Source organism: Lithobates pipiens, unplaced genomic scaffold (assembly GCF_037356315.1).
Source record: "Lithobates pipiens isolate NorthernLeopardFrog02 unplaced genomic scaffold, aLitPip1_a1.2 Scaffold_18, whole genome shotgun sequence".
Taxonomy (NCBI): domain Eukaryota; kingdom Metazoa; phylum Chordata; class Amphibia; order Anura; family Ranidae; genus Lithobates; species Lithobates pipiens.
Window position 1 is genome coordinate 214,616,716 of NW_027507758.1, and position 13,424 is coordinate 214,630,139.

General features: G+C 46.3%; 1 protein-coding gene across 1 annotated transcript in view; it reads right to left on the bottom strand.

Moving 5' to 3' along the window:
- Positions 1-9,063, bottom strand: part of QPCT (glutaminyl-peptide cyclotransferase) — a 496,499-nt gene extending 487,436 nt beyond the window's left edge. Inside the window, exon 1 of the mRNA XM_077486558.1 lies at positions 8,823-9,063. Within this exon, the coding sequence (XP_077342684.1) occupies positions 8,823-8,915 (93 nt within the window). The 5' untranslated portion in view covers positions 8,916-9,063. The remainder of the gene's footprint in view (positions 1-8,822) is intronic.
- Positions 9,064-13,424: the final 4,361 nt, after the last annotated feature.

Genomic DNA, 13,424 nt, shown 5'->3' on the forward strand with positions numbered 1-13,424 from the left:
ACATCCACAGACTGGCCCCCCCACATCCACAGACTGGCCCCCACGTTCACAGACTGGCCCCCACGTTCACAGACTGGCCCCCGACATATGACTGGCCCCCACGTTCACAGACTGGCCCCCGACATACGACTGGCCCCCACGTTCACAGACTGGCCCCCGACATACGACTGGCCCCCACGTTCACAGACTGGCCCCCGACATACGACAGGCCCCCGCGTTCACAGACTGGCCCCCGACATACGACTGGCCCCCACGTTCACAGACTGGCCCCTGACATACCACTGGCCCCCACATCCGCAGACTGGCCCCCCACATTCACATACCATGACTGTCACTGGCCCCCGACATAACACTGGCCCCCACATTCACATACCATGACTGTCTGTCACTGGCCCCCGACATCCGACTGGCCCCCGACCCGACATCCACATTGTAGACTGACTGGCCCCCGACATGATGCCACCGTTGCCGCGCGCAGATGACTGTGGCGCCGCCCACCGCCCTTTACACTCTGACTGACACAAACAGTAACACACTAGCAGCGGGGGTGGGCGGCGCCACAGGTGTAGACCAACTTCTGGTCTTCTTAAAAATGGCGGCCGGCGGAGACATTGTCTCCGCCGGCCGACGACCCCTAGCGGCCGGCGGCAAAAAAACGGGAAATTCAATTTCCCGGGACAAACCGAATTTCGCGGGACATTTCCCGGGACAAAATTAATTCGGGACAAATGTCCTAAACGCGGGAATGTCCCGCGAAATTCGGGACAGTTGGCAACTATGTGATTGGGCCATCTCTTTAGCCAAAAGCAGGCCCATAGTTCAAATTGAAATACTGGTAAGTTTGTTCATTTAACTTTACTTGTTCTTCATTTTAAATATTGTATTTGTTCCCGCTTTGTTTTATCACTTCAAAATAAGTATATGTGCAGTGTGCATAGGAGTTTGTTCATAGTTTTTTTGTTTTTTTTTTAAACTATAGTCCGGCCCTCTAACGGTCTGAGGGACAGTGAACTGGCCCCCTGTTTAACCACTTGACTACTTAAACCCCCTCAATAACCAGACCAATTTTCAGCTTTCGGTGCTCTCACATTTTGAATGACAATTACTCAGTTATGCAACACTGTACCTATATGAATTTTTTATACTTTTTTTCACACAAATAGAGCTTTCTTTTGGTGGTGTTTAATCACTGCTGGGTTTTTTATTTTTTGTGCTATAAAAGAAAAAAGACCGAAAATTTTGTAAAAATAAATGAATTTTTCTTTGTTTCTGTTATAAAATTTAGCAAATTTGTAATTTTTCTTCATAAATTTTGGCCAAAATTTATACTACTTCATATCATTGGTACAAATAAGTACAAATTGGTGTAAATTATTTGGTCTTTGTGAAAGATATAGAGTCCACAAGCTATAGTGCCAATATCTGAAAATTGGATCACACCTGAAGTACTGATGGCCATTTCTTGAGACCCTAACATGCCATAAAAGTACAAATGCCCCCCAAATTACCCCTTTTTGGAAAGAAGGCATTCTAAGGTATTTAGTAAGAGGCATGGTGAGTTTTTTGAAGTTGTAATTTTTTTCCCACAATTCTTTGCAAAATCAAGATTTTTTTTTTTCCTTTTTTTTTCCCCCACAAAATTGTCATATTATCAGGTTATTTCTCACACACAGCATATGCATACCACAAATTACACCCCAAAACACATTCTGCTATTACTCCCGAGTATGGCGATACCACATGTGTGAGATTTTTACACAGCATGGCCACATACAAAGGCCCAACATGCAGGGAGCACCATCAGGCGTTCTGCAGCACCCAGGCCAATTCTGACATTTCTCTCCTACATGTAAAAATCATCATTTATTTGCTAGAAAATTACATAGAACCCCAAAGAATTATATATATTTTTTAGCAAAGACCCTAGAGAATACAATGGTGGTTGTTGCTTTTTATCTCGCACGGTATTTGCGCAGCAATTTTCCTAACGCGTTTTTAAGAAAAAATAACGTTTTGTGCTTTAAAAAAAAAAAAAAAAAACAGTAAAGTTAGCCCAATGTTTTTGCATAATGTGAAAGATGAAGTTACGCCGAGTAAATCAATACCTAACATGTCCCCCTCCAAAATTACACACTTGTGGAATGGCGCCAAACTTTGCTACTTAAAAATCCCCATAGGCAATGCTTTGAAATTTTTTACTGGTTACATGTTTTGAGTTACAGAGGAGGTCTAGGGCCAAAATTATTGCGCTCGCTCTACCGATCGCGGCGATACCTCACATGTGTGCTTTGAACACATTTTTCATATGTGGGCGGGACTAAAGTATGCGTTCGCTTCTGCATGCGAGCACACGGGGACAGGGGTGCTTTAAAAAAAAAAATGTTTTTATTGTTTTTTACTTTATTTATTTAGTTTGACGCTTATTTACCCAAAAATACATTTTTTGATTACTTTTATTCCTATTAAAAGGAATGTAAACATCCCTTGTAATAGGAATATGGCATGACAGGTCCTCTTTACAGTGAGATGTGGGGTCAATAAGACCCCACATCTCACCTCTAGACTGGGATGCCTGAAATAAAAAATAAAAAACTTTTCTGGCTTTGATCGTATTGGTGAGGTGAGTCAGTAGAAGCACCGGAGGGCGGCGGTGGTGTCCCCTCTCGCCCCCCGTAAGCACGATCAGGCAGCGAACAGCCACTATGATCATTCTCTGACGTAGGGAATTGCCGGCTGAAAAAGCTGATATCTGAGTGATGCCTGTAGCTGCAGGCATCATTCAGGTATTCCCCCACAAACTCAAGGATGTCATATGACGGCAAGCGGGCGGGAAGTGGTTAAAATGCTTCTTCTTTTTTTTTTACACAAAGTTGTCCATTTATACAATATTTCTAACACATAGCCTGTACATACCAAAAATGACATCCCAAGATAGATTCTCCTACTCCTCCTGAGTACGGCGATACCACATGTGTGAGACTTTCACAGCCTGGCCACATACAGAGGCCGAGCATGGCCAAGTATGGCCAAGCATGGCCGGGTATTGCAGAGTATCACCAAGTATGGTTGAGCATGGCCGAGTATGGCTGGGTATCGCTGAGTATGGCTGGGTATTGCAGGGTATCACCGAGTATGGCTGGGTATTGCAGGGTATGGCTGGGTATTGCAGGGTATGGCTGGGTATTGCTGGGTATGGGAGTTTATGGCAGAATATTGGCAGGGTATTGCAGAGTATTGGAAGGGTATTGCAGGGTATTACAGAGTATTGGCAGTGCATTGCTGGGCATTGCAGAGTGTTGGCAGGGCATTGCAGAGTATTGGCAGGGCATTGCTGGGTATTGCAGAGTATTGGCAGAGTATTGGCAGGACATTGCAGAGTATTGGCAGGGCATTGCAGAGTATTGGCAGGGTATTGTTGGGTATTGCTGGGTATTGCAGAGTATTGGCTGGGTATTGCAGAGTATTGCAGAGTATTGGCAGAGAATTGCAGGGTTAATTGTTGGTGAGCAGTGCTGTGGGCACTACAGATCCAGTCCACAGTGCTGCTGACACCGATCTCTCCCCTGCACTGTACCGATCGGTACAGAGAGGGGAGGGAGGAAACGGCGTCATAACATGACGTCGGTTTGTTTACAAGTGATCGCTCCATCATTTGACGGAGCGATCACATGGTAAACAGCCGCGATGATTCGTTCTGGGATGCCGTCATATGATGCTAGGACACTGCATTTCTAGAACATAGAGTGACCCCGATCTCTGTAAAGAGCCGAGTCCAATTTTTCATTGGCTGTGTCCAAGCACAGCCGGTCACATGTAAACACAGAGATGCCGGTTATCGTCACTCCTCGCCTCACAATGACAGAGTGTGAGGAGAGGAGAGCCGATCAGCTGCATCTCCACACAGGGGGACATCTACACATGTAATTAGGGCACTGATCATCAGTGCCCTGATTACAATATAGCGCCAACTGTGTCACCAATCAGTGCCCACCAGTGCCAGGAATCAGTGCCTACCACTGCCCACAAGTGCCACCAAACAGTGCCCATTAGCGATGCCAGTTAGTGCTGGCTATCAATGTCGCCTATCAGTGTTGCCCATCACTGCTGTCCATCAATGCCCATCAGTGTCGCCCATCAGTGGCACCCATCAATGCCCATCAGTGCCATCAGTACCGCCTATCCATGCCCACCAGTGCCGCCTATCAGTGCCCACTAGTGCCACCTAACACTGCCTTTGCAGAGTATTGGCAGGGCATGGCAGGGTATTGCTGGGTATTGCAGAGTATTGCAGAGTATTGCCTGGGTATTGCAGAGTATTGGCAAGGCATTGCAGAGTATTGGCAGGGCATTGCGGAGTAATCGATCTCTCCCCTGCACTGTACCGATCGGTACAGCGTGGGAAGGGGGGAACCGGCGTCATAACATGACGCAGGTTTGTATACAAGTGATCGCTCCTTCATTTGCCACATATGTGTGATGCTTTTCTCACTGTCGTTTGGAGGATTTAACTCACTATTTATATAGACTTTCACTTGAGTGACACTGGTTACTGTGTATCGGGATATATGCAATTTCATATATTAACACTTTTTATTTAATTATTTAATTTTTTCTTCATGTGTATTTATTTATAATTTTTTTTATTGACATTTTTAAGTGTGATTATTACTTGTGGATCACTGTGAAAATTTAGCACATTTAGCACTTTATTATATTTATATTGGGGCTATTATTAGCATAGTAGCATTTCTACGGATAGCACGATTCCCTTTATATTTGAGATTTGTTTTATCACATGAATTATTGTTTTTTTAGTTATTTATTTATCACTCTATACCAATTATTGACACTTTCATGCTGGGAGCGCAACACCACTATTTATTATCATTGTTTACCTATTTATGAGACTGGTTTGACTCATACGATGTGTGCAGCACCTATCTAGACGTGTTTTATTTTATTTTTCCATAATAGCGCAGGAGCTCATTTCTTCTATAACAGCCTAGTGCATTACTGTTTAACTCTTTTAACCACATGCCAATCGGGCCATAGCTGTAAGACGGCTACAGTACGGTCGGCTTGTTCAGGGAGGGCGTCCATGGACGTCCTCCCAGAATCTTGCTCCCGCGTGCCCCCGCTGATAGTGGCCGTTTACCACGTGATACAAACCAGCGTCACATCATGACGCCGCTTCCTCCCTCCCCTCTCTGTACCGATCGGTACAGTGAGAGGGGAGAGGGGGAAAGATGGCAGCAGCTGTGGGCTGCATGTGAAGAGCCCACCTCGCTGCTCAGTGTCAATAATCTGCAATACTCTACCCATACTGTGCAATAATCTGCCAATACTCCCCAATACTCTGCAAATAGTCAGCAAACACTCTGCAATACATTTTAAAAGAAACAAATAATTTTATTTTTTACTGAATTTTCAGTCATTTTTGATTAATAGCGAAAAAAATGAAAAACCCAGCGGTGATTAAATATCACCAAAAGAAAGCTCTATTTGTGTGAAAAAAAGGACAAACGTTTCATATGGGTACAGTGTTGCATGACTGAGTAATTGTCATTCAAACTGTGAGAGTACCGAAAGGTAAAAATTGGTCTGGTTAGGAAGGGGGTTTAAATGCCCAGTGGTCAAGTGGTTAATAAATAAAAAACAAACAAACATTATACTCGCAAAAGGAGAAATATCACAGGCCTTACAAAGAACAAATCATTAGCGGGTGCATAACCATCAGGTAGGATACAGCTATAGCAGCTAGCCTTAAAGAGGAAGTAAACCCTGATGAGTTTACTTCCTCTTTCATTCCCTGCAAAGGCAAAGCATAATGGACTACTATGCATCGCATAGTAGCCCATTATGTGTCACTTACCTGACACAGGAGCCAGCGAAGTCACCGCTGTCCCCTGTAGTCCGGCGCATCCATCTTGTTGGTGGGGTCTCGCAGCTCCGCCGCTGTCATTTGCCGAAGCCGCGGTGACGTCACTCCCGCGCATGCGCACGGGAGCTGACACGCGCGGCAGCTCCATTGTTGGAAATGCCGCGCTCAGTGCGCCTGCGCGCCGCTGTCTACGGCGCATGCGCCGTAGACAGCGGTGCCTGTCTTCAGGCAAATATCTCCTAAACCGTAAAGGTTTAGGAGATATTTCTTGGACCTACAGGTAAGCCTTAATCTAGGCTTACCTGTAGGTCAAAGTGGTTTGTAAGGGTTTACAAGCACTTTAAGGCCCGTACACATGATCTGACTTTTTGACAACAAACATGCAAATTAGCTGTTTTGGAGCAACATCCAACTGTGTATACGCTCCATCGGACAAACTTTCTTGGTTTTTCCACTGACTTTTGTTGGCTGTGCGAACGGACAAACTTTTTGACAAGTCTGATGGAGCAAAGTCCGATCGCGTGTACACAAAACCATCAGACTTTTGTACAAAATACAAACAGGCATGCTCAGAACCAATGCAAAAGATCAGACAACAATACAGAAGTTGACCAAAGGTGGAGCAGGAGTACTTGAATGTCCTCTTTTGAAGTGTCGTCAGTATGTTGAAACATCACTACGTTCATGTTTGTTGCCTAAAAAGTCCAATCGTGTGTATGCAATACAAACTTATGGCCAACACCCTTTGTACAAAAGTCCCCGGGAAAGTTTGTACAAAGTCCGATCGTGTGTATGAGGCTTTAGGTTGCCTACAGTCTGGATGAAGGAGCAGGAGAGACACCTTTGGACAGCAATCCAATAGATCAACTTGTGTACAACTAGCTATCCCATACATGGTATGAATCTCTACCAGTCCCTGCTGAACAAGCCGAATTCCATGTATGGCTGGATTTACTCCCGTGTACAAGAGGCATTAATTATACTGGCATTTTTTACTGTTATAAATGCAGACTATTGTTTTCAGTGTGCCTGTACACACAGGTGTGTTTACATGCGCTTCATTTAATCAGGAAAAAAATCTACATTGTCGGTCAGTATTTTTGTGCGTGTAGGCGCAAGTGTGCAGAAATATGTGCATATGCCACACTTTCTCTATTAACCACTTGCCGCCCTCCCTATTGCGGATCGACATCTGCAATATGGCTCCATTATCCTGACTGGGCATCATATAAGGTCCAGCAGGATAGGCTGCTCGCGATCAGTGGTGTTGTGTCCGGTCTTGGTAAAGAGCCTATGAATAGGCTCTTAACCACGTGATCAGCTGTGACCAATCACAGCTGATCACAGTGGTAACCAGGAAGTGCCAGTAAATCTCTTTCCAATCAGTGCCCACCAAAACGCATGTCAGTGCCCTTCAAAAATGTCAATCAGTGCCCATCAGTAATGACTGTCAGTGCCTCCTCATCAGTGATGCCTATCAGTACCATCTATTAGTGCCCATCAGTGCCACCCATCAATGCCACCTATTAGTGCCCATCAGTGCCACCTATTAGTACCCATCAATGCTGTCTATTAGTGCCACCTAGCAGTGCCTATCAGTGCTGCCTATCAGTGCCACCTATCATTGCCCATCGGTGCTGCATATCAGTGCCACTTATCACTGCTGCATATAAGTGCCTCCTCATCAGTGCCACCTCATCAGTGACCATCAGTGCAACCCCATCAGTGCCCACCAGTGCCACCTCATCAGTGTCCATCAGTGCTGCCTCATCAGTGCCAATTAGTGAAGCAGAAAACAAAATGTTATAACAGAAACTAAAAAAAAATTTTCAAAAATGTTGGTCTTTTTTAATTTGTTTAGCAAAAAATAAAAAACCCAGTGGTCATCAAATATCACCAAAAGAAAGCTCTATTTGTGGGAAGAAAATTATAAAAAATGTTGTTTGGGTACAGCGTAGCATGACCGCGCAATTTTCATTCAAAGGGTGACAGCGCTGAAAACTGAAAATTGGGCTATGCAGGAAAGGGGGAAAGTTCCCGGTATTAAAGTGGTTAATTTCTACGCTTGTGTACACACCGATATGCACAAATACACACGTGCTTATACATCAGTACAGTGTGCAAGTATTCTAAAAAGGAAGACAAATACAGCCACCAAATATAAGTATTGTACATAATATAACTGAGTACTAACATTTATGGGTAAGGTTGATCCGGGGGAAATCTGATTGCCTCTCAGGGGGATCAGGAAGGAATTTTTTCCCCTGCTTTAGCAAATTGGATTATGCTCTGCTGGGGTTTTTTTTTTTTTTTGCCTTCCTCTGGATCAACTGTGGGTATAGAATTGGGTATATGGGATTGTATGATATTATTCTTTTTGTGGTTGAACTGGATGGGCTTGTGTCTTTTTTCAACCTAACTATGTAACTAATTGGTAAACTGCAATATAACAAATGTTTGCTTTTTGATTTAATACCATGGACTATCCAATCAGGGTCCATGGATTCAGAAAACAGTCATTTCTACAATAAACGTGATCATCATTTGACATGAAAACAAGCAAACACTATTTGATGCAATAACTTGTTCCACCAGTAAGACGTCCTACAGGAAGTGAATGTACACTGAGGCAGACTTGGAGGATGTTGTGCCTAAATATAACAATAATCATGGAACATCCTATCCAAAGAGAGCATGGGGAAAATAAAACAGCTGGCACTTATGGTGAACCACAAAACCCAATTTAAACTGCTTGCTTATACATGTAAATGTATACAACGTTGCCAAGTTCTGCCAGGTATTACAAGTACACTGGAAGAGACCTCCCTTCATAGAGAAAAGGAGCGGAGCCCACCAGGATGTGGATTGTGTGTGAAAAGAAGAATCTAGAAAAGTCACATGTTGCAGCTCACACTGTACACTGAATAAAGTGCCCACTCACTTTCTCCGCTGTCCATGGAGTGCTCCCGATATGGCCGGTGATCACACAGATGTGAAGACACAGGTAGATCATCGCCAGCAGGCAGACAGCCATGGTTCCTTCTTTATCAAAGTCTCCTATGAGATGGGAGGCAGCTCCTTATCCAGCAACCCTGTTGGTTCTAACGGTCACACTGCAGAGCAGAGGAGAAGTCACAGGTAGGCGGAGAGACAACATACGGGGGGAGGTATATAACACAAATAAAACATCTGCTACGTCATCCTGATGTGCAGTCCGGGTGGGAGCTGGGACCAGGAAGTTTCAGGATTGATTGGTATCTAAATTGTTATTGGCGCATTACAGGCTTCCTTGTTTAAAAACAAAAAAGTCGGAGTTTTATTAAAAAGATCAATTTTGAATCCACTTCTTCTAGGACTGAATGCAGATAAACAAGGACTAGCAGCTCTCTCCCCTGATAATGTGTTACTAACTTGCTCTGGTGTTTACTTATTAGAAATCCTAGTAGTGGAGCTGCAGGCACAGTAGTACATTATTCATAATATTCATTTTTGTGATCCGATGGTGCCACCATTGGTTTTCGCAATTTGACCGACCAATCCCTCAATTTCTCCTCATGTTACTACAGAAAAAAAAATTCGTGGCCGTGCATCTTTTTTTCTCTCCGTAAATTTTCTTTTCTTGCACGTGCGCATTCTTTTTCTTATTACATTTCTCGCACGATTCTCCCATCATTGATTAGAAAATCATGTTTTTCAAAAAATTTCCAACATGTCCGATTCCTCAAATTTGATTTCCGCACGAAAATCGGCTGTTGCTGCAGCCCACTAATGGTGCGAAATTCTTTTTTTTTTCTTTTTTTTTTCTCCCATCATTTTTTTGTATAGATCTCCCTTAACCACTTAAAAGAGAAGTATGTGTTTTTTTTTTTTTTTTTTTTTTTTCCAGATTCATATTTATCTAGGTGGATGCAACACATCTGTCCCCCCGGCTCCTCTGCACTGAGAACCGAGCGATCGAACATCGCCGATGACGTGATTCTCACAGCTCCCGCTCTCACTGGAGCAAGGAGCTGTGGAGGAGCGGGAGCAGCTGTCTCATGTTCCCAGCTGCTCGCTGAGAGGCTGAAACAGGTATTAGTCCAGGCACCTCAGATCCAGACTTTATTGTCGTGATCAGGGCAGGACTTACCATTGGGCTTGACTGGGCCCCGCCCAATAGGGGGCCCCGCGGGCCCCACCGAGATACATAGCCGAGTGTACTCAGTTCGGCTCCACTCACAGTCACGCCCAGTCATGCCCTATGATGGACATAACACAGGGACTGGGTATGACTGTGAGCCGAGCTGAGCCGAGTACACTTGGCTACTCTCGGCTCTGCTTGGGACTGCGAGAGGACCCGAGAGCCGCCGGGAGGACCCTAGAACGGCCAAGAGCTGCCAAGAGCAGCCAAGAGGACTGAGAGCCGCCGAGAGGACCCGAGAGCCACTGAGAGCCGCCAAGAGGACCCGAGAGCCGCCGAGATACACAGGACTGTGTATTTTTAAACTTCAAGACTGCAATGACAAGGCTGCAAATGACACTGGGCCAAGGCTGCAAATGACAAGGCTACACTGACAAGGCTGCAAATGACAGTGAAAAGGCTACAATGACACTGGACAAGGCTGCAGATGGATGGGCAAGGCTGCAGATGGACACTGATAAGGCTGCATTGATGGGCGTTTAAATGTAAGTTTTTTTCGTTAAACTTCCTTCCTAAATGTTTTGTTCCTTAAAATTCCCTCCTAAACTTGGGGTGCGTGTCATACACCGATAAATACGGTAATGTATAGAAGGTAGGGCCCGAAAGTGACTCAAGCCCAGGGGGCCCCACCACCCTAAGTCCTGCCCTGGTCGTGATGACGTGGTGCCTGGACTGATTCCTTTGATGTCAGCAGAGAGCGGACTTCTGACCGCTCTCTGCTGAAAACGGATCATAGGAGTGCAAAACAAATTGCACTCCTGTGACCCATAGGAGAAGCCCAGCCAAACGAGCTTCAGCTGGATTTCTCCTTTAAGGACTGGAAGGATTTACCCCCTTAATGTCCAGGCCATATTTTGCGATACAGCACTGTGTCACTTTAACTGACAGTTGCGCGGTCGTACAAGGCTGTTCCCAAACAAAATCGATGTACTTTCTTTTCCCACAAATAGAGCTTTCTTTTGGTGGTATTTGATGACCTCTGCCTTTTTTCTTTTTGCGCTATAACCAAAAAAAGACCGACAATTTCGAAAAAAAAAAACTATATTTTTTTCCTTTTTTTGCTATAATAAATATTCCCCCAAAAATGCAATAAGAAATACATTTCTTCATCAGTTTAGGCCAATTATTTTACATATTTTTGGTAAATAAAATTGCAATAAGTTTATATTGATTAGTTTATGCAAAAGATATAGCGTCTACAAAATAGGGGATAGACTTATGGCATTCTTCTTCTTATTATTTTTATTACTAGTAATGGCGGTGATCAGTGATTTTTAGTGGGACTATGGCATGGCAGCGGACAGATCGGACACTTTTGACACTTTTTTGGGACCAGTGACATTATTACAGTGATCAGAGCTAAAAATAGCCACTGATCAATGTATAAATGACACTGGCAGGGAAGGGGTTAACACTAGAGGGCCATAAAGGGGTTAAGTGTGCCCTAAGGAGGTGTTTCTAACTGTGGGGAGTGGATTGACTTGGAGTACAGAGAGATCGATGTCCTGATCACTAGGAACACTAGGAATTAGTGATGCACCGAAATTTCGGACGCCGAAACATATCGGCCGAAAATGCCCTTTTCGGCAATTTGCCGAAAGAGAAAAACGGCCGATAATGGAGCCGGAAATGGGGCGTGGCCTGGGTGGGGGCGGGGCTCCGCCCCCCGCCCCCTGGTGATGCCCATCATGGGGGGTGTATAGCGCAGGAGAGCCGCCGCCGCCGCCTGTTTGATCACAGCGGCGGGAACATCACAGCTTTCATTTCAATAGCTGTGTGTTCCCGGCCGCGCGCCGTCACACGCAGCCCCTCCCCCTTGTCCGGGCACTTAGATAGACAGATCATCCGCAGGATTGGACGGATGATCTGTCTATCAAAGTGCCCGGACAAGGGGGAGGGGCTGCGTGTGACGGCGCGCGGCCGGGAACACACAGCTATTGAAATGAAAGCTGTGATGTTCCCGGCGCTGTGATCAAACACAAACACACAGTGCACAGGCTGGCTGAAAAATGGCACACTGGCTGCAATGGGACACACTGGCTGCAATGGGACACACTGGCTGCAATGGGCTGCAATGGGGCACACTGGCTGCAATTGGCTGCAATTGGGCACACTGGCTGCAATGGGGCACACTGGCTGCAATTGGCTGCAATGGGGCACACTGGCTGCAATTGGGCACACTGGCTGCAATGGGGCACACTGGCTGCAATGGGGGATGCCTCCTGTACCACGTCCTCTGTCTCTGACCATCTCCTGTACCATGTCCCCAGTCTGACCATCTTCTGTACCATGTCCCCAGTCTGACCATCTCCTGTACCACGTCCTCTGTCTCTGACCATCTCCTGTACCGTCTCCCCAGTCTCTGACCACCTCCTGTACCATGCATGCAGTCTCTGACCACCTCCTGTACCATGTCCCCAGTCTCTGACCACCTCCTGTACCATGTCCCCAGTCTCTGACCACCTCCTGTACCGTGTCCCCAGTCTCTGACCATCTCCTGTACCGTGTCCCCAGTCTCTGACCATCTCCTGTACCGTGTCCCCAGTCTCTGACCATCTCCTGTACCGTGTCCCCAGTCTCTGACCATCTCCTGTACCGTGTCCCCAGTCTCTGACCATCTCCTGTACCGTGTCCCCAGTCTCTGACCATCTCCTGTACCGTGTCCCCAGTCTCTGACCATCTCCTGTACCGTGTCCCCAGTCTCTGACCATCTCCTGTACCGTGTCCCCAGTCTCTGACCATCTCCTGTACCGTGTCCCCAGTCTCTGACCACCTCCTGTACCGTGTCCCCAGTCTCTGACCACCTCCTGTACCGTGTCCCCAGTCTCTGACCACCTCCTGTACAGTGTCCCCAGTCTCTGACCACCTCCTGTACCGTGTCCCCAGTCTCTGACCACCTCCTGTACCGTGTCCCCAGTCTCTGACCATCTCCTGTACCATGTCCCCCGTCTCTGACCATCTCCTGTACCATGTCCCCAGTCTCTGACCATCTCCTGTACCATGTCCCCAGTCTCTGACCACCTCCTGTACCATGTCCCCAGTCTCTGACCACCTCCTGTACCATGTCCCCAGTCTCTGACCACCTCCTGTACCATGTCCCCAGTCTCTGACCACCTCCTGTACCATGTCCCCAGTCTCTGACCACCTCCTGTACCATGTCCCCAGTCTCTGACCACCTCCTGTACCATGTCCCCAGTCTCTGACCACCTCCTGTACCATGTCCCCAGTCTCTGACCACCTCCTGTACCATGTCCCCAGTCTCTGACGACCTCCTGTACCATGTCCCCAGTCTCTGACCACCTCCTGTACCATGTCCCCAGTCTCTGACCACCTCCTGTACCATGTCCCCAGTCTCTGACCACC